The following is a 27,053-nucleotide window of genomic DNA, read 5'->3' on the forward strand; positions in this document are numbered from 1 at the left end:
AGCTTGATTATTGTCTGTTGTCACAGAAATGATGCATGTGCTGCTTTTGTTTACCCCACCATCTCCTCCTCCAGGTTATAGCACTTGTCCCCGATGACATCAAACTTTGAGGGAAATTTCACTATCTCCTTTGGCCTCCCTCATCTGGGTTAGCTTCTCCACATATTTCCCGAAAATCTTCCCTCTCTGTTAATAATTTCTCATTCCATGGTGATGTTTCTCTTTTCAGTCATGATGTCATCGACAGAATCTTGGTTTCAAAGATTTTTGGATGGGTACCGGTATCTGAGCAACCTGAAGAAAAATGGCGGAAAAAATTATTAAAGGACAAGTTCACCTTCATTAACATAAGGATTGAGAGAATGTAGCAATTTTAGTAGAACACATCATTGAAAGTTTGAGGGAAATCGGACAATCTGTTCACAAAAGTTATGAATTTTTGAAGTTTTTGTGCAGTAACCGCTGGATGAGAAGACTACTGCAGCGTATGATGTCATATGAGTACAACAATATAAGGAAAATATAAAAAGAATTTCACAAAATTTCATCTTTTGAAAAAAGTACACATTCCCTTGACTCGTTACTGACATATGTTATGGGTAATATTATTCCTATTGCCTTTAGAAAGAGGCAAGTCTAGTGATCTTTTAATATGCGAAAAAAGTGAAAATATGTTGAATTTTCTTTACATTTTCTTTATGCTGTTGTACTCATATGACATCATGAGCCTAAGTAGTCTCCTCATCCAGCAGTTCCAACACAAAAATGTTAAAAATTCATAACTTTTGCATCGATTGTCCAATTTTCCTCAAACTTTCACTGATGTGTTCTACTAATATTGCTGCATTCTCTCAATCCTTATGTTTATGAAGGTGAACTTGTCCTTTAAATATTATCATGTAAATAAATGTTTGGTTTTTTTTGTGCCTCTTGATCAGGGTATCACAAATCAACATTCCTTGGCATTGCATAAGACCTTTAATGTGATTCATCTTGTTTGACCTTGACCTATTCGTAATGCTTCTCATTTCGTTCTGTATAGCTGTATCTTTCTCTCCCTTTCCTGCATTCTTTCTACTGTCGTCAGCAATGGGGGGGGGGGGGGGGGAGACATCTTGTGACTTGTCCATAGGTCATTTTCCAGCAATGAACTGTACATCTATTTTTGCATATATCCAAGGAATGCCTCCCACTCATTTTTATCTGTTTCTCTTTTCATTCAATGTGTCGGATGAGTTTTCAGATTTCAAGCTTTGCTTCCTTAGCATAAATTTTATGATTCTGAGCAGTTTCATGTTGTTCATATGAAACATGTTCAAGAACATGGTCACACTATCCAACTGAACATTTGTTTTGAGCATTAGATGAATTATTCTAATATTGTGAAGAATTAACAATTTTTTTTTCTCAGTCTGTCTGACGGCAGCAGCAAGAACAGAAGATCCAGCCATTTATCTGATCCCAAACAAACATATGAACGATAAAATGCATTGTGTAGTTTTACATCAGGCAGTGCAAATAGCATAACAATTTCAAGTGGACTCTGCTCTGAATATCTTGACAGGAGAGTATGCCCGAGCCTACCATCACGACCCATCGGACCCTTTCCTCTCGCTCTGCCTTGGAATCTGCCTCTTTGCTCTGGCCAGCCGCAGGTTTACCCTCAACAAGGATTCCATCATAGCCCAGGTGAGCAGCGCTGTGCAGGGAGAAGGCAATACTACGCAGTTATATTGCTCTTTCAGCTCACCTGAGCCGTAGGCTCAAGTGAGCAGTTGCGATCATTCATCGTCTGGCATCCGTTATCTGTCATCCGTCTTACACTGTGCGTGGTCCGTTGTGCCTCGTCCAGCATGCGTTAAACCTTTTTACATTTTTATCTTCTTTTTGAAAACCCGAAGGCACATTTTCACCAAACCTGGCTGGTAGCATCCCAAGGGGGAAAGGATTTGAGGTTGTTCAAATAGGTGAAAATGATGATGATAATGAGATGATATTGCCTAGCATATTTTGTAAGTCATAAGCTCTTAAATGTGTGAAACAAAGATGCAATTTTTCATAACTGTTATGCAGTTTCTGGGATCATGGTGTAATAGAGCCAGATTACCAAGATATTCAAGTTTTATTCATGCCTTTCTGACGATGGTTCCTGATGATCTGAAAATTTGCCCAATGTTTAACCCAACGTAGCAACAACTAATGTATGTAAACTTGATTCCAAATATTGGTAAGTGTTTTCGAGTTACGAGTTAATAGCTTGTCAGTACATCAAGGCAGAAGAAAGATCCATAAATTTGAATATGTTAGTAAACCGGTCTAGTCATACCAACAATATGATGTACAATATGTTATGCTCATGCATACTACTTTCATGGGACAGGCCATTTTAAAGGCACATGGTCCCGGTGGTTTAGTCAAATGCGTACGCGGGCGCACAGCGCAAGTTTCCTATAGAGACCTACGCTACAACTCCTCTTTGGCGCTTATGCTGTGACCCATTTCCCCGAGTCCGAAGAAGTCCGATCCACTGTAGTCAGTGGTCCGATCACAGTTTGGCTCATGATTCGGCTGAGGGGGATGGCAGCTTTCGCAAACTTCTTTTGTGATGTCATAGTATGAAGCACATATGCACGCACCCTGAGCTGGCATCACTACAGACTGCGTGATGCGCAGAGAAGACAACGAAGACAACATTACTCAGCAACGTCTACGCATTTTACTCTTGAATACAGCTCAACTTCGGCAATCATCGTATCAATGCTAACGGTGATCGGCAGTATCATTAACAGCGCCCTCTACACTACCGGGACTATACCGTACAAATAGTTTTCCACCAAGACCTCAAAACAAGCTGTCCCATCCACTTGTTCATACTCAGTGCCTTTTAAATACCAGATGTGGGAATTGGGTCTTTGTGTATAGGTGATCTTCCTAATGCATATTCATGATGGTGACTGTGATGTCATGATTCATGATGCATTCCATTTGACCCAGGGCTTCAGCATTGCACATTAATGATCTTCCTATTAGATGCATATTCATGAGGGTGACTGTGATGTCATGATTTGCAATGCATTCCATTTAATCCAGGGCTTCAGCTGTCTGCGACAATACCAAAGACTGCGAGGAGACACCCAGGAGACCAACTACAACATAGGGAGGGCCCTGCAGCAAGTTGGTAAGTTCACACCACTGATCTACAAAGGATCTATCTGGATATCTCATTGGCCAGTCGCTTCGAAGCAATCCCGCCGCCATCTTACCAAGCAAGTTGCCCATACATTTTGTTTACGGCACTGAGGACATCACATGATCTTGGTGACAGTAATTGTTCGAAAATGTGTGCAAATCCTGGCATAGAGTGTGCATGCTATTAAAGATGGCGGCATGGCGGCTTCACTAGTCTGTACAGTGCGAATGGGCCAGTGAGATATCCGGATACCTCCTTTAGAAATCAGTGGTTCATACTCATCATTAGCCTTTGTCAAACTCCCACAAGCTTTTTTTTTTTAGCACTAGCCATTGTGAGTGAAGTGCTAGAGAGCCAAAGCCGAGTGTGTCAGCGACCTTTTGGGATGTGTGATTGTGATTTATTATTCATGATCAGGAGAAAGACTACATCTTGCACCACTCCTGTTGCATTAGTCCGTCACTGAATAAACCAGGAAAAGCATCTCCTCCAATGAAAGGACTTGATTTGTCCATCAGTCATTAGTTCTAAGCATACATGCACAAACTTGTAAGAACTTCTTTAAAGGTATTAGCCCACATTTGTAAACCTGCAGCAATTGGTCTCATAGTTAGCATGGAGTTTGGGTATGATTGCAGTAACACCTGTGCAAAATTTCGTTCCAATTAGTCCATTACTTTTATAAAAATAAATGAAAATGCACCGTAATCCGTATGCATGCGTATAACGCTCGCTAGCTCTGGTCCACATACGTGTTACATGTACAATGTACGTAGCTATAGCCCGCGCTCGTAATTGGATTTTGGGTCGGGTTGACCTGGTTTGAAAATTGATTTTAAAACGATGATTTTCTCTCTTTTATCGAATGGTATAGACAAAGAGCGACAGGTGAGGTATGTTACTGTTATAACTTGTACTTGAAGTCATATTGGACCTGTTTTATGCAGTTTTGATTTTCGTGGGTTTGCAAATGTGGGCTAGTACCTTTAAGACTGTTCTCTCCTGAATGGAAGTGAATATCTTTGCCATCAAATGCTGGCAACAACATTCAGTGATTCAAAATGGAAAGTTAGCCCTTTAGCAACTGAAGATTCCGTACATACTGTTCCCTGGAAGGTACAACAATATTACTGTCATTTCGACAACGTTTTAAATCATGTAAAAGAGATCACTGCATGATTATTTTTGTCTATTATGAGTTATGTTTATTTGAAAGCCCATTAAGACTTCACCAAGAGATTCTTGTGTCACTGAAATAATTCTTACATACTTTTGTTGACATTTGACCTCTTTCAGATTACGTAATTATATAATTATTCTATATGAAATCGATAGAAATAGTTCAGCATAAAACTATTGAAAAGCAGATGACATTTCAGGTGACATTAAGATATAATCTGATGGGCAGTTTTGGGCGGTTCAGTTATGAATGGGTTAAAGTATTCAGGCAGATCTTCCAAAGGCCCTCTTGCTGGGTATTGTCTCTCACTGATGGCTTTGACTAGTCTTGCACGTAGACTCTCTACTTGCTCCTCTTGCAATCGCTACAGCAGGAGGGTCTTTTGGCAGAGGCCAAGTCCTCATTCTCTGTATAGATGTGAAGTCCCCCTCTTAACTCTGAGCTATGTATGTGTGTGTGCTGTGTTGCATGATGCTTCTTGTGTGAACTTCTCCTCTCATGTCAACTCAACATTTATTATATAATCATTTGTTGTGTGGACATTATTTGTCGGGCCGATAACGATCGCCCCGACACTGTACAGGCATGCTAACCTGTAAACATTGAACTGCACATTTCTTGAATATGAGACCAATCTGAAGCAAATAATTTGCACGCAACAATAGATATATAATGTACTCTTAAATGAATCCCACAAGGATTGGAACAGTCATCCCCCAGCATTCCCACTGATTTCCACTGATCAGTTACTAGCCATCCCCTTTAAAATTTCCAGTGCACGCAGTCGCTGTTGAGCTGTGCAATTCTGTTTGAGCAAAAATAGATCGCATGGCTGATTTCACCAATTAACATTCACTCTGTTAAACTCGCGATCAGCTTGTAGATTTTGTTCAGTTTCATGGCTGTGATGTCACTATAAACAAACATTTGTTGTGTGCTCTCGGTCAGTTACAAGCAGGCATTCAGTCACTCATTTTCCTGTCAACAACAACTTCCACCAATCAGCTTCGCGTATGACTGGCTGTGACTGTGCCACTCATTTGCCTTTCACACACACACACACACACAAAAAAAATAATAATAATAATCATTTCTGTACTACATTCAACAACCTGTGTGGACCATATCTCCTGATATCTGTGGTGTTGTATAAAACAAATAGTGCATGTTCTTTACTCGTGCGATGGGACAAGATTTTGCACTCAGTGAAAGGTGAGGCCCACTATTCAACTCAGCTGACATCACCACTTAACATGAACTCCCATGTTAAACTAATGATCAGCTCAGCAAAATATGAGGTGCACTATTCAACTTGGCTTCGCCTCGTTGAGTAGAATGCCTGTACCTTGCGTCTTGTGAAATTTTCACCATCGCACGTGTGAGCATTCACCATTTGTGTAATGAAGTCATGAAGGCGGTGAAGATTGTGAAGTGACCGATGTAGAGCCATCAGTGAATAATGACAAACACAACCCAGCCTGATGCCAATGCAGGTCATTTTGAACAGTCACTGCTATGAGGAAGATATGTGTTATGCAAGTGTTGGAAAGGTCATAAAGTATCGAAGAAACCATTGTCGTATAGTTTATTTAGAGTTTGTGTATACACTGAACACTCTTTTGGTCTTCAGAAAATGTTGAAATTTTCATGTTATTCAATACCAGTTTACCTTGTTTCTCAAAGCTTACCTTACCCAATTTGCTGCCTTAGTTAGAAATGCGTCTGTATTGAAGAGATCCAAGCATTTTTTATGCAGCTATACAGCAATTTTGAAATTCCAACTTCACCTTAATCTCTAAAAAAAAATAGTAATGAAAATGAGAAATGCATTGTCTGAAATCACTCTAGGTCTCTGCAGAAGTGTAATGTTCATTTATCTGACTTGAAACCACATGATAGATCATCAGTTATAGACTGATATGTCGTCAAAGGCAGTCATAGCCATTGAAGAGAGAAACAGGCAAATGGGGGGGGGGGGGGAGGAGGTAAGAGAAAAAGGACTCCAGCAAATAGTGCCAAAAGATGATTGATGATGTAGTGTTGGTCACAAAATCTCAACAGCGAAAGAGTTCATTGATGTAAGCTTTTCACCAGCATACTGTTATTGTGTCACAATGGAGGTCAATGTTTTCTTCATGTTTTGTTGAGGCGACAAGGTGAAGATTGACATAAAGAGGAAATGCAATCCTTGTTGGGCAATTTGTCAATCAGTTGCAATGCAATTCTTCTTCTTGTCTACTGTACATTGCACAAATTTTCCCCTGCCTGCCTTCAAAATACTCTTCATCTTCACCAACCACCTCAAAATCTCTGTTCATCGAACGCACAAAAATTACAGGTACCTCGAATCAAGCATACATTGAATATGGGGGGGGGGGGGGGATCGTGCTATCTCTTACATGGGCCCAAAACTTTGGAATAGCCTTCCAAAAACTCTTCAACAAGCACCTTCTATTGATGCTTTTAAAAAGAACATCAAGACCTACCTTTTCAATTTAAATTGACAATTGTTTACCCAGTAATATGTACATATATTTTTGGTTTGTTTATTGTTCTTAATATCTTCTGTGATACTCTGTTTTAACGTGATACATTATGTACTCTGTTCTACAGCGCCATGAGTATCTTTTTAGGTAGAATGAGCACTTTGTAAGAGTCTCTCTATTATTTTAATTAAAAGTGGAAACATTTTGAAGATGTTTTGATAGACACTGCAATGCTTTGGAGGAAAATTAGAATTCATGATATCGTGGAGGGAGAGAATAGTGCCAGAAATGGCATCATTGATTTGGTAGCAAATGATCAACATCTCAAATTTTTTTTTTTTTTTTTTGCATCATATTTGAATTCAGTGGATCACATGAATATAAATGTAAACATTTGGTTGCTAGCAGTCGGGTCTGTACACTGGCTGTACGCTGTTTGCAGATGAATGAGATGATCTTACGCACCCGTTCTCAACACACGAAGGTCAAGCAGGGTCACACTTTTGGGGTTCACTTACGCACTTCTGGTTCTGTGGAGTTACTGTGCAGCAGGCATGTATATATTATACATCATGAGTATATATTACAGTAATCACATCTAATTTTTCCCTTTTTATCATTGCTAAAATGTTGTCTCTTCACAAAAGGGGAAAATGCATTTTCAGAGCTTACATTTTATATTTCTGTTTTCAACATGCAACAGCTGCTAAGAAAATCTACAAAACTATGTTTAGTTTTGAGATAGAGATAGTGCTGTGCGTTTTTCTGTGTATTATCAAAAAGAGCTCGCGCTGTGCACCGGCATAGCTTTGTCAACTCATTGTTACAGAAATTAGATAGCGATGCCACTGTGTGAGTTTTTCCACTTGTACGTAATAGCAAGAATTGTGTTGTATGTGGATTTGCTGCGTAGAAAAGAAAAGTGATGAAGTATGTCAGCATTTTGGAGGAGGATTCTATGCCATCAGTGCCAAAGTATCCTAACAATAAATGTCATATCATCACTTCCACATGATGTTTTGTCCTGTCAACAAACAGATGATAATCAATTGAATTTCAAGGGATGTGACGGAATTTTGCAAAACGAAATACAGGATATGACAACTTCCACTCAAAGTTTATGAGCAATCAAACAGCATAACATTGTATGGTGAACTGAGGATGAACGTTGTCAGTCTTCTTCTGGGACAGTTTAGCTGTACTGTGAAGCAGTCTGTTCATCTGCTGGTGTAATGATTGAACACATCTTTTATTATGCATACACCGCAATTTGTTAGTCATCTTTGATAGCCAGTTTTTGGGCATGCTTTTTCTTCAGAATTCTTTCCCATGCGCCATATTGTACCAGCTTGACACACCCTGTTGATGGAGCCATCTTCGCTGTTCAAACAGAGAGTGCCATTTTGATTTGGATGTGCCATTGTGACCAGATCACGTTGCCTAACCTGCGAAAAGCTCTTTATTACGCCATGAATATGATTGAAAAATGGCTGTGGCCTTGAAAATAGGCTGTGTGTGCACAAGAAGACAACTGATTGATTAGTTACGTGGCTGCTGTATGCAGTTGCGGCATTAGCTCATAATACTTTATGTACTCACTCCCACTCACTCCCTCTTCTTGATATACTCTTTATATAATTTGATGAATACACCAAGATTGCAAATACGTGTACAGCGCTCACAAACTCGGTTCTGGTGCGCTTCCTATTGAGAGATAATTGAGATCAGTAATATGCCGACAGGATGGTAACAATGTGGAATGATTGTGCAAGTTTCACATTTACCAGTGAGCATGTTTCTGCACGTGTTTAAAAGAGCTGACTTTGCAGGCACATAAATTGTTCCAAATAGTCCAAAACTGAGCAAAATAACTATCACTATCTGAGCTGTTTTAAGACCGTGTGGATAAGATCGTGGAATTCATTTTGATTGAATGGTTTATTGATTCCATTCACGTATGAGGTGGTTGGAATCCTCCTCAGCCCTGCAATAGTGCCCATTGCAGGGCTGCACACTAACCCATTTTTTTTTCTACTGGTCAGACCTTTCTGTTGGACCAGTAGGTACCCAGTTTTTCAATTTTTTACCTGTCCATTGCGGAAAAAAGTTACGACGGTCCCTGACCAATAAAAATCACTGTCGGACCAGTGCCAGTGTGCAGCGTTGCCCGTGGGCATGGCACTTTATCCTTGTTGTCAAGTCTTTATACAGAAGAGACTTACAGCAGTCAGTCCCATGTTACAGGAGAGGTATACCCTATCCATGTGAAAGAACTCATTTCACTTCTCTCATAATTTCACTTCTCTCATTTCACTTCTCTCTGTTCTGTTCTGTCGTAGTGTGATAAGTATTTGTAAATAAGTAATTCATAAGTTTGTTCATTTTTTGAGTGGTTCACAACATACAAGCTTGCTTTTTAGTGGACCTCTCAGTTCTTTTTTTTCTCAACTAAAGCATAACTTTGTACTTTTTTTCCAGTATGTGTTCTTTCGTTTATCTGTATCATTTATCTTTTGCAAAGTCGAATGTTTATGTTTATGATGTAATTCCAAATTTATTATGTGTTATGTTTTGTTGGAAAAAAGAAGAATGAAAAATAAATGAATTGAATTGAATTGAATTGAATAATGAGCAGATTGAATTCCCGGTGAAATGGTCAAACAAACAAAACGAGCAAATAAAGGCTTATATCTGCAAGAATCTTCATGATTGAAAGAGGCAGATTGCCCCCAGAAGAATGAAAAAAAAGGAAAACTAAAAGATTAAGAAAGAGAAGGAGAAGCCAAAGGCAGCAGACAGCAGGAAGAAGAAGAAGGAGATTAATTGAAGAAGTATTAGGTTTGAAAACCATTACATACACACACTCACACACCTACAAATTAGCTTCAAATCTAATAGAAACTCATTTGCAAGCGAGTTTCTTTGCGAGTGTGAAAGCCCTTCATCTGTCAGGAAACTTGATAGTTTTCGGCAAGCTTGAAACACATCAAGGTCAAGGCCATTCAAACAATAAGATACATACCTGTCTAGAACCTGTTTGTAGCATTGACATGAAAGTAGTGCAACTATTTGTCCTAGGCCCCTCCCATCTAATTAACCTTCCGTCGAGCTAGGTTCTATGAAGCATGGATGCAAATGGTCACGCAAAGAGAAAAGAAGGGAGATGTTTATTTGCACTATTGCTCTTTTGTGCCGTGTGTTAGAGTTTGCTGCTCAACTTACTGTATAGCATTTCTGTGGCTTTTCTTCCTCTTCCTGCTAGGTGAGAATTGTTTGAGGTCTTTTTGAAATATGCCAGCGATCCATTGGAACAGAATGATCTAAATTGACTCGTGCATCTGATTCTTGTAATGATGTACAAAAGGCATGTTTAATCTTCCCACACCCATTGTAGTGAATGTTCCTTGAATTGTGATGGAAGATAGGTAAATGAACTCAGTTGAAAGGAATGAATAGAATAATGGAGATTGGAAAATATGTAGATGTTGAATTACACAAACATTGCATATAGTGCTATGTAATGGGTCATGCATTTTTTTCCTTCTGTTTATGTTTATACCTAATTTTCTTATGGTAGCTGTGTCTTTTTTTTTTCAGAGATTTTCCAATCAATTTGGTATGTCTGGAATTTCAAAGTGATTAACACCCTGCATCTTTGATTCCGAAGCCAAAATAAGAACTTTGCAGCAGATTAATTCTTTTGGAGTTTTGCTTTTTGTTTGGTTTGTTTGTTTGTTTGTTTGTTTGTTTCATTCCCTGGTGCATGCACAATTTCGTTGATAAATTGCACATGCTTTCTGTTGTTTGGAGAAGGGAAATGAGAATGCAACTTTAATGGTCAAGGTATGGTTCATCATGTTTTAAATGATGCTTGAAGTTTTTCATTCAAACCTAACACTTGAGGCCTTCCCTTCATTCCTGGTCCACTCATTATTCACAAATCTGTCTATTGCTTGACTGGTGCCAGCATACAAAGCAATTCATGAAACATCAACAACAATAAACAGGTCTTCTTTCAAAAGTTCTGAAATAATTTTCCACCCTATTTCAAATTTAGTGATCTTGGTACTTGTACAATTGCATACAATGTAGCTGGTTGGATGACTATGTACAAATCAGAATATTGAATATAACTGAACTATAAACTTTTTATGATGCTGTGCAAAAGGAGGTGAAATGATGTAGTAAATTGCCTTTCTGATCTGAAAAATAAGATAGCAAGTCCTGTTAGAGTCGATCATTGGTAGTAGTAGTAGCAGTAGTAGTAGCAGTAGTAATAGCAGTAGTAGCAGTAGTAGTAGTAGGAGTTGTAGTCGTAGTAGTCGTAGTAGTCGTAGTAGTAGTAGTAGTAGTAGTAGTAGTAGTAGTAGTAGTAGTAGTAGTAGTAGTAGTTAGTAGTTGTAGTAGTAAGTAGTAGCAGTAATAGTTGTAGTAGTAGTAGTAGTAGTAGTAGTAGTAGTAGTAGTAGTAGTAGTAGTAGTAGTAGTAGAAGTAGTAGTAGTAGTAGTTCATGTAGCAGCACTATACTATCATCATAACAGTACATGTGGTAGCATTATAAATCTATGCTGGGAGAGTCAATAGGATTATAGTAGTATTGATGATACGTGTGTCACTAGTACATCAATAGGTTTTGGAAGAATTATGGTCATAGATCGTAAAAATTCAGGGCCATTTCATCTGATTCGACGGATCCAAATAATTGGACTATTTTTGTGATATTGTGATCTTGCTGTTGACACTCTCAGTTTCACAGGTCATATTTTTGTATCTATTTTTATTTCATTTCATATCAGCAGTCTGCTTTGGTAAGATTTAACAATGGATGGCCCATAAAAACTTAATCTGTTTATCAGTGTTCAGTGTAACATGCTTATCTAATTCATCATCACTTTATGAACACAATGATACAGTACATCTGTCTGCCGCTTAAGGCTTAAGATTGGTTGACCTGTTTCAGTTCTTATATTTCTTTTCTCTAATTTTTCATGCTCCAACTACATATTAAACACATTTCATGCGAAATTCATTTTTCTGTGATTGAATGAATTTCAAAAAGGAAAGTTATCCCACAATGATACCCCCACAATATATCTGAAAGAATCCTGACGTCAAAGCTGAAAGCTCAGCAAAAGATAAGTCACTGATCTTCATACTGCTTTGTATACAAATATCCCTAAATTTCAAATGAATACTACTAATAGTACTCGTACTAGGGCATATGCACGCACGCACGCACACACACACACACACACACACACACACACACACACACACATGTCAGGGGTGGATCCAGGAATTCTGGAAAAGGAGGGTGCACGCACCCCCATTTTTTTCTTTTTATTTCTTTTGTTTTAACAAAAAAAAAAATAAAAGGAGGGGGGGGGGCCGCTGTGCCCCCACCTGAATCTGCCACTACTTGTACCAAGGAAGCGCCAAGGAGGTAAATGATTCACCCTGTTCAAAATGTGCAGGAAAGATAATTTTCTGGCTATAGAATTCATGCTAGTCAAAAGTAGCACAAGTTACAATGTATGCAAAATTTTACGTACCATGAATATTTCCACATTAACAGTAGTATTTAGAGAGTATGGTGAAAAGATGTAAGGATTGTATCCTGGCCTTCATTTTGGAAATTGCCCCCCCCCCCCCCCCCCAGTTCCCTACCCCCTTTGGCCCCCTTTCAGTGCTGCACAGTCTATGATTTATAATCATCAGCAATGTTGATGGGATCATTTATTTTGGGTCAAATAGTGATCCAAAATGTGATAAAACTGTGTGTGAATTGAGTATTCTTCAATGCATTCAACCAGTGTATGGCATAAGATTGTTAAAAAGGTCATATACCTAATAGTATCAACTTGTTGTCACATTTCAAAGGAAAAACCATTAAATTCTTTGTGAGCAACAGTGCTGTTGTATTTCTGTTTCTGCCCTTTTGCCAAAGGGTATGCAGGGTGGGGTTTGTTCTGAATATTGAAATGCTATTTCCTTTGATATTCCCATTACATTTAGTTCACCACAGTTAAATGTAATCTGCACTGAGTGCAAAACATCAAAGATGGTATCTTGATTTCAATGCCAACATTGAAAATTGAGTGATCATACACTAGGTAGCAATTACAAGTTGCTGGTACAAATGTAATGATTCAGGCCTAGTATTTCAAATTTGTAATGTAATGTCTGGTACTTGTGTGACTATGATTTCATTTTTTTCTTAAACTGATTTTAAAGTATATTCAACTGTTATACAGCTAACACCAAAATCTCCATAAATTACTAGTAGATCATGTATTCAAGCAGTGGGCATGAGACACTATTGTACATGTATATCATCCTGCCCACACTATATCTGCTTTCAAAACTTAATATGTCATCTGGTTGCTTAGTCCTGCATAGCATAAATGCAATCCCTATTCACCAGCCTCTCGGCCTACTTAACCATACTGTTATATCATGGCTTGATCTTTTCCATCTATGCTAATATTGTGAGACCTTATTAGTACACTGTACACTTCTTGTGTGGCTTCTGTTTTGAAATACCAAGCCCTTTGTCATATTTTGGTCCAGAGGTTATGAAATAATCCCAATACCATCAAAACCCACAAGTTTTAGATTTTTCTTTCTTTTTTTTTCCCCTTCTAATCACAAACGCGTACCAGACAAAAGAACAAATAGTTTCAGGATTCTATAGTCAGTGACTGTCTGTGCCTCTTGGGGGATATTACAGACAAACTCCTCAGCTGCACAAAAAGAAAAGGGACTGTAGGTAATGAAAGAGACAAGAAACAAATGTGGCTGTTCATAGAATCCATCTATTATCATCTGGATACCAACATTGTACCTTCTGAGAAGTGTTCTTCCATGCTACACCACGCTTGCTTTAACAGATCATTATCATTCACTATTGACCTCAAAATTTGCTGTGTCGTGTATGAAAATGTTTTCGTTATCCACATTTATGCTCATTAACATTCCTCTATGTCATTAAAGAGTAGTGTCAGCCAATACTGGGGGGCAGTGAGGGGGGTTCAATTTTTCGCCATCTGCCTCTCAAGGGGTTATCTCACTGAGCGGCGAACGTTTGCGAACGTAGCGAATTTGGGATTTCGCCCGGGGTTTGTAAAGGGTTGCAAAAGGTTCGTTAACAGTTGTAAGAAAGTTCGCAAACGGTTTTTATTGTCGCAAACAGTTTTTCTTGTTGCAAAGAAATTTTGAACATGTTCAAAATTTCTTTGCGAACCTTTGCGAATTTGTATTTTCGCTTACAGTTGCAAACATTCGCAAAAGACTCGTAAGAATTCGCAAACGGTCGTAATACGATGTTGCTAACATTTTTATTTGATTCGCCACTGCTAGCGAACAAGTACCCATATGGTTCCTATATAAAAGCTCCTGAAACAGGCAAGGTTCCACTCTAAGAAAGTTCTTGAAGCTCTTGACATCTCCATCATGTAATTGCTGCAAAAACTTTTCATATTGACCAAAGTCTGTCCTCTGCAACAACCACTCTCTGACCCAAACAGTCTTTCTTTTCTTCTTCCTTTTTTGTTTTTCTTTATCTTCTTTCTATTATGCTGTACGATAGTGTAGCAGCAGCCTGGCAAAGCAGCCCTTCAAGGATAACAGCACGTTGAGCCTCTTCTTGGCAGAAATGTATTTCCATATACTGGAAATCCATCTTGAACGGTTGTCACAAGAGATCTGAATTCAGTGGAAGGTTGTACGTTCGTTTTATGGGTCTCACTATACACAATCGCCTGGTACTTTTCTAGGTCCCAGAACATTCGCAAATTGTCGCAAAGGATTTGCAAACAGTCGCTAATATTCGCAAAACTGTCGCTAACATTTGCAAAATTGTCGCTAACATTTGCTAACAGTCGCTAATAGTCGCCACCTGTGTTTCGCAAATACTTTGGCAAACATTCGCTGAAGTGTTGCTAATTGTCACTAAACATCGCAAAAAGTCGCGAACTGTTGCTAATGGCAGAAGCGAACCTTGATTTTTCGCAAACATTCGTCAGAAAAGTTGGCGAATCTCATATTCGCTTCGTTCGCAAACGTTCGCCGCTCAGTGAGATACCAGCTTCAGGTTTCAAACAGTTTGGGTCTAAATCTTTCAGAATTAAGGACTTTTTGGCTCGTAAATACACTGTTAGCGTGTTTATGCAGCTGTTTTGACTTGCTCTGTTGTTTTCAGTAATAGCCTATTAATTGCGGAGAAACTACTTTTCTGAAATAAGTGAATAAGTGTATGATAACTTCTTTCTTTTTCTTTTTTTAGAGGGGGGGGGTTTAATGTTTCAGTTGTATGTCTCTGGAATAGAATGGGACAAATCATGAAAAAGGAAAGAATGGACTACAAATTAATAAATGTCCTGATCGAGAAATCAGTACTATAAAATGAGGAATGTTTGTGTGCATTTTAAATTTGCAAAATTCACAAGAGCCAAGATTCTCAAAATTAAAATGCACATGAAAGTTCTTGTCTACACTATACACAGTGAATGTTAGAGGCAACTCTCGGAAATTTCATGCCGGGAAAAAGGCTGTTGGCTCCAATTCATGAAAATATTGTGTTTTACACTATTTGGTGACTTTCTTTGGCTTTTGCTCTTCATTCCTTGTTAATGAAATCACACATGTTGAATGAGGGCGAACAGTACCCAAAATACCTGTTTTTTAAGAAAGAGGTCAGTCAAGTGCTCAGGAAAATAGGCCTATGTTGAATTCTCTCCAATGTATGTACTATGTCACTGTCCTGGAATGATGTCACAAACTGTTTTAGTCTCCTCATCCAGTGATGGCATCAACGGAACTGTAAAAATTCATAACTTTTGAGCAGATTGTCAGATATTCCCCAAACTTCGCTGATGAGTTCTACTTGTATGCCTCTGCATTCACTCAATCAACATCTATTTGGGTATCGCACCCCTTTAAGTTATTCCAATGCAGGGCATGCATGGCTTGTTGGCAGCAAAGCGGCAAAACCTAATTACATCTAGACTCTAATATCATTGTCAGGAAGGGCTGATGAACTGTATAGCCTAGAAAAAGAAGACAAGCAGAAATGGAGTAAACGGTGAATGGAGGAGTCTGTTGTGAAAGAAAGATTTTATTTCAGTTGGATCCCACACATTGTAAAGATGCTTTGTCTTGTATGATGGAATTCTTTGGTGTGTATTGAAATACCTCATGATTGGGAGTGACTTCTGCTGTTGTTATCCCAGTTCCATCTTTTGTTTGTGAGGGAGAAAACATTAACAAATGAAAGACATTCACCAAGGCTCACATTCATGTTACTCCCTCTTGTGCTGCATGAATGATGAGGAAACGTGTAACTCAAATTTTCACAGTCAGTTTAACCTGGTTTCTTAAAGGTCCTGTTCACCTTTGGGAGCAGTGATTTCAATTTTTTTCAAGATATCACATTTGATGCAAATGTGTAGGTCTGTTGTATCACAAAACATTCCACCATATATAATTTTTGCAATGAAGCATGACACATATAAGGAAATAGCAGTATTTTTCTCAATAAACCATAACTGTAGACGGTTTAGTCTGGAAACATTTTTGTCCCCGCCGAACGAGTTCGAGCAGGGGACTATGAAACGGGCTCCGTACGTGTGTGTGTCCGTGTGTCCGTCCGTGCGTCCGTGCGTCCGTGTGTCCGTGTGTCCGTCCGTGCGTCCGTGTGTGATCAAAATGTTCAAAATGCTACTCCTTCGCCATTTCTAACCCGATTTTGATTCTGTTTGCTTTATATGATAGCACTACATGGGAGCTCTGAAACTTCTATAAAGAATTTCAGTTGTGACCTTTGACCTTGACCTTTGACCTATATTGTACATTTTGCTTCAAAATGCTACTCCTTCGCCATTTCTAACCCGATTTTGATTCCGTTTGCTTTATATGATGGCACTAGGTGAGGGCTTCAAAACTTCTACACAGAATTTTGACCTTTGACTTCTTTGACCTTTGACCTTGATTTTTTGCCTATATTGTACATTGGCTACAAAATGCTACTCCTTCGCCATTTCTAACCCGATTTCGATTCCGTTTGCTTTATATGATGGCACTAGGTGAGGGCTTCAAAACTTCTACACAGAATTTTGACCTTTGACTTCTTTGACCTTTGACCTTGATTTTTGACCTAAATTGTACATTTTGCTACAAAATGCTACTCCTTCGCCATTTGTAACCCGATTTCAATTCCGTTTGCTTTAAGTGATGGCACTTGGTGAGGGCTTCAAAACTTCTACACAGAATTTTGACCTTTGACTTCTTTGACCTCTGACCTTGATTTTTGACCTGTATTGTACATTGGCTACAAAATGCTACTCCTTCGCCATTTCTAACCCGATTTCGATTCCGTTTGCTTTATGTGATGGCACTAGGTGAGGGCTTCAAAACTTCTACATAGAATTTTGACCTTTGACTTCTTTGACCTTTGACCTTGATTTTTTACCTATATTGTACATTGGCTACAAAATGCTACTCCTTCGCCATTTCTAACCCGATTTCGATTCCGTTTGCTTTATGTGATGGCACTAGGTGAGGGCTTCAAAACTTCTACATAGAATTTTGACCTTTGACTTCTTTGACCTTTGACCTTGATCTTTTTACCTATATTGTACATTTTGCTACTAAATGCTACTTCCGGCGGGGACATATATTACGCACCGCGTAATTTCTACTTTTCCTTGTTAATGTAACTATTGTTCATATTTTGAGTATTTAACAATACTTAACAATGGTTATAGGGATTCAAACTTTTGCAGTGGTTGTTTCTATCCCTAACTCACATTTTAGAACTCTTTTTAAGTATGTGGGTTTTTGTCTCATCTGCAAATGGGAAATTATGCCTTTGAGGGAAGAGTAATTTCCCCGTGACAGATTGTCTTCTTCTTTATTTTTCTATTGCTGCCTAAGCTTTGTAGTGGGAATCTTGTTCACTTCTGGATCTGGATCTGGATGAATATGCTGAAAAATTCTGGATAGAGTATCACTCAGCACTTAAAAAAACAAAAAACAACAACATGCTTTGCCTTTGAATTTTGTCTTTATTTTTTTAGTTAGAGTGTAGAATGATTAGCAGTGAAAGAATTTGCTTGCAATGAAATTAAGAAAATGCAGACAAGGTCTCTAAAAAGTGCTTGGCATGTGTAACATTGATCTTGTGTGGTTTGGAATGCGGTATAAAAACATTTGCTTTTGTAGTAGGCAGGTAGAATGTTACATGATGATTAATTGTACCCTAGCAAACATATTTTCCACGCACCTGTACATACAGTTTAATTCAATGTAGTGCAGAAAATCAGTAGATATTACTGTGGCCTGATTTGTTGATGATGAAAAATGAATTATAAAAAAAAAAAAAATACTTTGCACCCATGATCGGATAGGCTCTGAAATTGTAGTGCTTCCAGTGAACCCCTTATGGCTAATATTTCACATTTTCATCCTTACCCAGCTGAAATTGTGTTATAACAGCAATATTTCACATATTTTGTATGCATATGCATACATTTTTTTTTAGAGCAAAAATGCACAGTTCTGAGAACAATGTTTTCACTTTAAGTTTAGGAGAATGACTGCTTAACCGCAGGGATTTCCTCAAACATTAAACGCTATTGAGGTTGAATCATTGTCTCCAAAATTGGGAATTTCTGAGGGCACTAAAAACATTGTAAGATTCTATTGAGCCACACTCGAGGCTGGCTATAATGCAAAGGACGGAAGCATTTCTAGTGGCTGTACATTTATTTTCTTTCATGTCTTTTTTGGACATATTCCATAATTGAATGTATCCTGCAGGCTTTGATGCTCTGCTGGTCTTGAAAGGGTGAATAGAAGTCAAAGATTTATGAACTGCATGTATTTTTTTTTTCTTTCTGCACAGGAGATTTTAAAGGACTCGGTGGGAGATGTGACAATATTTGAGTTTAATCACGTTGCTAAGTATTATATTTGCTGCTGAAAGCAAAGATTGATGGGATTCTAAATTAACATGAAGAGAAACTGTCACCTATTGATAGCCAGGGATCATGACCTTTGCTGAAACCTGGCGTCTACCAGGGTGCAGACAAGTTTAGTAAATACGCATTTATTCGGCAACCTCTCAGCATGTTCTTGAACGATTCTCTTTGTTGTCGTCATCATTCCTAAAGACATCCGAGCGTTTCAGCACCTGCTGGGGAGAGAAAAATTCCACATCTAAATCCCGATCAAGATCAAAATTGGGAGGCAAAAAAGAGCTTCCTCGAATTAGGCAAGGTAAATTCCCTGTGTGTTATTTGTTTGTGTATGTATGTGAGTATGTGTGTGTGTTTAGTTTGTGCAGTGTTTCTGTGTTTCAGCATGAGGTGCATTAGTGAATGATGTAGCTCCCCTTCCCCCTGCCCCCAGGGCATCACATCGCTTGCACACCAGGCCTCTCGAAATGTGAGGCAAAATGTTGTCTTTTTTGTGAGTGCAAAGTCATTGGCAAGCTTTATGGGACAGTTGCTGCACGGAAAACAGGGAAACACTGAAAATACTACAGCTAAATACATGTGGTGTTCAGTGGCAGGTACAGTTAGTGACCAAACTTGGTCACTAACTTTCTTACTTCAGTTTGAATTTCTCCCATGCTGGCCAGGTTTTCACCACTTAAAGGGGCCCTGAAATCCAAATGCATGTTGATCTGTGATGATTTATGATACCCTCAACATCACTTTTGCGGTGAAATGAATATCTAGAAACATTCCATATATTTTCAATGATTTTTTCTTCTATTTTTGTTCAGATTACTTGGGAACACCCACAAAAAATCCTTTCAAACCAATATTCTTGAGATGACATCTCTGTCAATCATTGCCAAAGTACTGAAATGTGTAACAAAAGACATTGGAATGCACATTCCTCTCGACTCAGCATAACTTGCATGTTTCTGTGATATTAAAGGGAAGATAAACCCTAAGAGCAATGTGGATTGAGTGAAAGCAGCAACATTAGTAGAACGCATCAGTGAAAGTTTGAAGAAAATCGGACAATCGCTGCAAAAGTTATGAATTTTTAAAGTTTTGGTGTTGGAACCGCTGGATGAGGAGACTACTAGAAGTTATGACGTATGAGTGGACAACAATACAAAGAAAATATAAAGAAAATGCTACAAAAATCAATTTTTCATGAAAATTACAAATTCCATCAACTTGATACTGACATATGTGAAGGGTAGCAATTATTCCCCCTGCTTTCTGAAAGCGGTTAGTCAAGTGTTCTTTCATAATGCTAGAAAAATGAATTTTTGGTGAATTTCCTTTATATTTTCTTAGTATTGTTGTCCTCTCATACGTCATAACCTCTAGTAGTCTCCTCATCCAGTGGTTCCAACACTAAAACTTTAAAAATTCATAACTTTTGCAATGATTGTCCGATTTTCTTCAAACTTTCACTGATGTGTTTTATTAATGTTGCTGCTTTCACTCAATCCACATTGCTCTTTGGGTTTATCTTCCCTTTAATGTGACTAACAAAAGACAAAGTAATCTGAAGAAAAAGAGAAGAAAAAATCGTTCAAAATATATGGAATGTTTCTAGATATTCATTTTACCGCAAAAGTGATGTTGAGGGTATCATAAATCAACACAAATCAAAATGCATTTTGATTTCAGGGCCCCTTTAAATGGTGAAAACCTGGCCAGTATGGGAGAAATTCAAACTAAAGTAAGAAAGTTAGTGACCAAGTTTGCATTTGGATTTCAGGGCCCCTTTTGACGTATTTTCTTGTGTACAAAATTGTGCTTTCTGCAGCCCAACTTCACTTCACGCATGTTTGGGTAATCAGAGTCTTTAGTGTGCTTGGGGGTTCAGGCAGGAGAATTCTCAAGCTAATACCCCCATTCCACATGGAATTTTTTTTTTCCCGTAGGTCACTTGTCGGAACAAAACTTTTTTGGTTCCCACCACCGACAGAAGTGTATCGGATCGCAGTCTTGATGAGTCTGACTTGTGTTGGTCGACTATCAGGTCAGTTTCAGACATGTCGGGTATGATCAGATGAGGTGAGATCATCGGATGAAGGAGCTACATGTAAGCTCAGATCTTAGTTCGCCATTGGGCGGCATTTCCAGTCGCAAATCTTGTCAGTGTCTGATAAGTATAGAGTCAGTCCGAAATCTTGCAGTTATTTTGGAATAATCACAATGATTTGAGAAATAGCATGACAATTGGCACTGCGGTGATTGTGTGAATGCTGGAGCAAAAAAATCTTGAGATTTCTTCTTTTTTTTTTTTAAATCTCATCATTGAAAACATGCATGACGGAGCAGTGCATGAACACAAGGATGAGGGTCACCCCTCTGGTAGATATCGGACATGCGCAGTTCAGTAGACAAATATTGCGATCGGTCACGAACAGGATATTTCTGTCTGTCTGAACATGCACAAAGTATCTTGGTATGTGGATCGCAGTCATTGTCGCGTTATTTTGTCTAGCTGAATGCAACTAATGATGATGGATAGAATGTGACTATCAAGCTGCTCTGCTTCTTTGTCTCTGAAGATGTACGCTACTCAATTCATTTAGAGTATATATATATTTTTTAAATTTCCTGTTTTGCATTTCAGCCTTGCTTGCTACAGACAAATAACCCTTGTTAGATCTTGATTTTGCAGCACCATCATTGTCAACATGCTCTTTTAGAATATTTCGAGTGTGAACATTTTAAGAAAAGAGGGAGAAATCAGTGTCGCCCACTAGTTTGTGGAATGGTTGAGGTGATAAATGTGTATTTGCAGTCATGCATGGGAGACGGAATCGGGGGAACATTGCAGTAACCAACCACAATAATATCATATTCTACTCAGTGACATAAAACAAATTCATCAGATGGCACATCTTCTGTGATGAATATGTTTTCATCATGAATTATTTGTTGTTATTTGACTCTGTTAGTATCAATCGAGACACCTACTCAACTTGTCTGTGCTCTGACTGAGTAAAATGCACCATTCAAAATATTTAGCTGCCTTCAGGGTCGAATGCCTTTGACGAAGAAATGCCGCTGGATATTCGGTGGAATGGGAGGGTGAAAACATAAGATAAAGTTGATTGTAAATCTTTCATCGTGCTATTAGTACGTTCTTTTTGTTGATGAGTCCTTCAGAGGTACCAGAAGCCAGTGCGGTTATTTTTCCCCTTTTTTAGTTTACACATTTTGACAGGAAAACTCGCCACATTTGAGCCGTAACAAAATGTGTGTACTGTGAGCTCCATATTGGTTATTCAGTTGTTCCGTTGTCGTCGTATTTGATTCAGAGGGTCACAAAAGCAGAAGAAAAGTTAGTGATATGCCAGTGACCTCCTGCAAGTGCTTATTAGTGATTTTTTGTTTTTTTTGTTTTGTTTTATGGTTTAGCTCTGTGTGTTTAGCTGCACAACTCAATTTGCAGATGCATTACTATTGGTAGGTTCTATTTTTTGCACGCATTGTGCATCACTCACAGGCCAAAGGCCTGAGAGAAAACTGTGTTATAATTTCCAGGGAATATTTGCTGCAACATAATGAAACTCTTTATATGCTGTATATCTTGCAGTGTTTCTATTTTTTGCGAGTTGACTGACTCACATATATGTGTGAAACTCCACAACTTATGAAAAAATATTACCTCTTGTATAAAATATAGGTGGATACATGTACAGTGTAGTATTTCATCTCCCCAAGGGTGGAACATTGCCAGCTTTTCTCTTTTTGTAAAGGGGGTAACACTTCATTCTCACTCCATCAATGTAGCTCATGATCTGGAATTCAACCATTTGCGAAATATTCTTTCAAGTCCCAATGCGCAGAATATTACACTCTCGAAATATATGACATAGTCTACAGTAATAATGGCAGTGGCAAATTACATTGGTAAGCCTAGAGAGAAACTGTCCTTCTGACTTGTTGCTACCGTAGCGTCCAGAAAGACTCAACTCTTTTGCTTTTGGCGGGAGATCTCCCTGTCTTGACAATGAGGTTTGCCCATGATTATTTATCATGGCCTCTACTAAAACATTGGTAATTGGTATGTGGATAGAGGTCAATCAGTCGCAATAAAAACTTCTTCACAAAGGAATTCATTCATTTCAACTTTCAACAAGTTCAACAAGTGTTGTCAATGCAGTTTATTTATACAGTCTAATCTAGCTTAATTTGGTTTAGAACATCTTTTCCAAAGGGGAGCTGGATAAATCATGAAGCATTTAACCTGTTAAAGACTAGTCCCGAGTAAACACTGGCAGGTGTCTATGGTAAATGCATGTTAAAGTAAGATCAGCTCATTCTCAGTGGGTTAAGCTGCATTTGCTCAAGCACAAAGCCAATGTTCTGTGGCAACTGCAAGAAGCCATGGGTTGCTGATATTAGACAGTGTGTCAGCATAGACAAATATTTCTGCACTATAAAGTCTAAATGGAGGTAGGATGATATGCATGCCTACCCGAGATGCCAGGGGCAAAATCTGCTGCTTATGAAAGCATGTCAGGGTATCCAAACTAACTCCATTCTATACCATGTCTGCCTATTTTGTTTTCTTCGTGAAAGGCAAAAAGTGTTTTTTTTCCCCCTGCACACTCTCAAACGAAAACAACAACAGCAAAAATAGGCCATGCCCTCCTCCCAAGAAAAAATTGAACTGGGGGTTTTGAGTTTTTGCAAAATGACAAGGCAGCACCACAAGTACCACAATGCGGTTTGTGTGAAAACATTCTAAATATTTGGATGAGGTCAAAGAGGATAATGGGCATACAATGTAGCATAGAAAAGCTTGTTGACTTGTCTTCATCAGGCCGGGGGCATATTATAGCATCTGTACACCTGGTGTGTGTGTGTGTGAAGCAAGCAGTTGAGAGGCGGAGCCCAGACTTTGGTGGGGATTGTGACGGTACGGCTGCGTGAGCGACAGCTCCGGGAATGGAGGCCATCTCCGCCGACGCGAGTGATACAGCTGTGTCCTTGACTCCCACACCTTCCTTTTAAAGGACTAAGATGAAATCCAAATATGTGGATCGAGGGAATGCGGCAAAAACACATTAGCGATGTTTTAGAAAATGTGGACAGTCAATTGAAAAGTCATAAATTCTTAAAGTTTTGGTACCACTGTTGCGTGATTGAAAAGAGTGCAACGTTTTGCGACCTCACACATGGACAATGATGTGAAGAAAATAGAAACAAAAAAATTCAATGTAATTTCACTCTTCTAGTAGTGTAATGAAAGAGCCCTTGACTCAGGCCTTTCAAAAAGGGAGGGGGGAATTGATTACCCTTAACTAAATGTCAGTTACAAGTCAAGGGACTGTGTTCTTTTCATCAAGAAATTAAATTTTGTGGGATTCTCTCAATCCTTTGGGTGTCATCCTCCTTTAAACTTTGTGTCGCCTGCTCACACTAGCTCACTGTCAATTGCCACTTACAGAGAATGCATGCCTCGAGGCAATGCATATATCTCTCTCTTTTTTGTTGTTGACAGAATAAAGGGGATTAATATTTTTTTTGTTGCCGTGAATTAATGATTGACACAGGAAGATAGCACTTTCTGCCAACGAGCTTTTAGGCCGTCATCATTAAGTTATTTGCTCTGAACTGTATGTCATCTCTCCAATGACCCGTGTTCTTTCCGCAGCCTGTACAAAGAAGCCTGTTTCTGTCGCACCCTTGGCCCGATCTGTGCTCTGCACACAATTGTCTCCTCGTCGGCACTTGCTTTTAATCTGCAACGATCCCTTTGTGAGAGCCAAGCATTCAATGTTGACGTCTATATAGAAATCAGCGGAATGAAACTGTACACATTAAATGCTGTTGTGTTGAGGTGAAGTGGGAGGGGGGAACAAAGAAGAATGAAACAAGAACAACAGGAGACATCGTGTCATGCATCCCAGACGTGTTACCATGGCCCGAGCCGTGTGTAAACACAAATCCGGTTGGGATATTTGGTAGTTTTCAAAATGTCTTCTCACGGTTTGTTTACAGGGTAATGGTATGACTCATGTACATGTAGGCAGTACAAGAACGTATGGTGGAAAATGACACACAAATGTGAAAAAGGGACTTTATAGAAGATGCCACGATCAGTGAAGAAGTTATACAAGAGACAGCAAAAGTTTGAGAAGTATGAGAAGATAATGGCTCCCTATTGACTTTCAAAAATTCTGCATGAGGTATTCTGTTTGTGTAATTATCCACACTCTCTTTATCTTTGTTTCATCTTGGGAATATGGGTACTGTGGTAAGGTGTTCAAGCTTTCAGATGCAGGTGTGAGGAGTGGCAGTAGCCATGGTCACATTGACAAAGCTGTGTGAAGTTTAAGTTCTCGAAGTTTTGTTGGTGTGACCGCAAACTTCTCGAAAAGCTTCTCTCCAAACTTTCCACTTAAACTAGGGATATTTTCTGAACCCCCCCCCCCTCAAATCTTTTCAAAGTTTGTGCAGTCTGGATGCACACAACTGATTTTCACAAAGTTTGTCACTCGACCAGTCCATTCCAGAGCATCCAAACTACGCGTTCATTGGGATGTACCTACGTGCATTGTTATGTCGCACGTGCTATCTTCTATGTTATACACGTGCACCAATTTTCAAGATCTGAAACTTTGTGGAGTTTGGCTGCCAGTGTGAACGGATGAGCCAAAAGATTTGCCAGTGTCACTGCAGTTATTAAGTCAGATATTCACTCTGTTGACTATCTTTCTTTTTCTTTTTTTTTTTTTGTTCACTAGGTTAAGAGCAGGTTGATTGATGTTTCAATGTGGTATGACTCTAGCATTCAGCTGACCATCATTTTGTGTGTTTGTCTGGAAAGCTGAGTATCTTAGCTGGACATATCTGCAGATAAAAGGAATCTATGTTTTAAGAGCTTGACCATGCAAGTTCTCAAAATCTGTGTACCCCATAGCTAGGTTTGAACCAAGCACCATTGATAGATATCTTCCTGTCTTGGGCACAAGAGCCATTTTGATAGTTATCTCTCCTCATGCTTTTGGCAGAAATAGGATCATCTGGGTGCATTAATGCATGCCAAAGTGGATGAGGAAAAGTGCCAAGCATAAAAACAATTGTCATAGGTAAATTTTTAGATCTGTTTTGTAACTTCAAACAGTAGCTAGAGAGGTTAGACTGCGAGTCCTTCTGTCAAAAGTTCTGTCAGGCATACATGTACATCACCACACAATACAAGATAACACAATGCAATATTGGTATTTATGTAGTGCTCTTGATATAAAGTGAACGTGTATCACAGCATTTTACCAAAAAAAAAAAGAAAAAAGAAAAAGAAAAAGAAAACTAGAGAAGCACCCTGAGAGCGCAGACCTCCACCAATCAGCTAATTTCAACCAATAATCTTATTCTTCCACAGAGATTTCCACCCATACGTATGCATGCTAAAAATCATCCGAATTCTCAATAAAGAAGCCTTTTGTTGCATCATCAACCCTCAGCTGGGCGGCGTACCTCGCAGTAGAGCACGCACTTTAGTGCGCATATGAAAACCTCAAAAATGCACAACGTAAACTCCCAAGTTCATTGACCCTACCTGCCAAAATATGGAAAATCCTTCATAAAATCCATAAAAGTTTCTGGATCACCACCAAAATTTAATCATCTTTTCCTTGTGTCATTGTTAACCTTTTCTGCAACTTTCATCCAAATCCGTTCTCAACTTTTTGAGTTAATTTGCACACGGACAAACAAACAAATGGTAACGAAAACATAACCTCCTCCCTTGGCGGAGGTAAATATCTAACTTGCATTATGGGGGCAAGAATGGATAATTTATTTATTGATCAGTTATTGAAGAGAAAAGTCTTTAGGGACTTTTGGAAAACTGTCAGAGATAGTGCCTTCAGGATACTCTAGAGGAGCTGATTCCATTATACCGTTAGCCTTTAAACAAGGCGACTCGCTCTGCGTGCCCCCGTATATATATAGCGCGTTTACCCCACAAACCTGTTGGCCGGCGAGTGGAGCGAGCCGCCTTTAGCCACTCGTTCAGGGATGTGTACTTTTGTCGTTGTTGTTGCTTTATATTCTTTGACAAATTTGCGTACAAATTTGACGCAGAAAATACACACGGCACCAAGGCAAGCCGCGCGCGCTTGCTAACAAATTTGTACGCAAATTTGTCAAAGAATATAAATTTGTTAGCAAGCGCGCGCGGCTTGCCTTGGTGCCGTGTG

The 27,053-nt window shown here is 38.9% G+C and overlaps 1 protein-coding gene across 1 annotated transcript in view; it reads left to right on the plus strand.

Annotated features, from left to right (window-relative positions):
- Positions 1-27,053, plus strand: part of LOC140236440 (general transcription factor 3C polypeptide 3-like) — a 56,884-nt gene that overhangs the window by 23,509 nt on the left and 6,322 nt on the right. Inside the window, 2 exon segments of the mRNA XM_072316364.1 lie at positions 1,565-1,689; positions 3,091-3,178. Coding sequence (XP_072172465.1) covers positions 1,565-1,689; positions 3,091-3,178 — 213 coding nt within the window.

The sequence above is a fragment of the Diadema setosum genome, chromosome 13 (assembly GCF_964275005.1).
Source record: "Diadema setosum chromosome 13, eeDiaSeto1, whole genome shotgun sequence".
Classification (NCBI taxonomy): domain Eukaryota; kingdom Metazoa; phylum Echinodermata; class Echinoidea; order Diadematoida; family Diadematidae; genus Diadema; species Diadema setosum.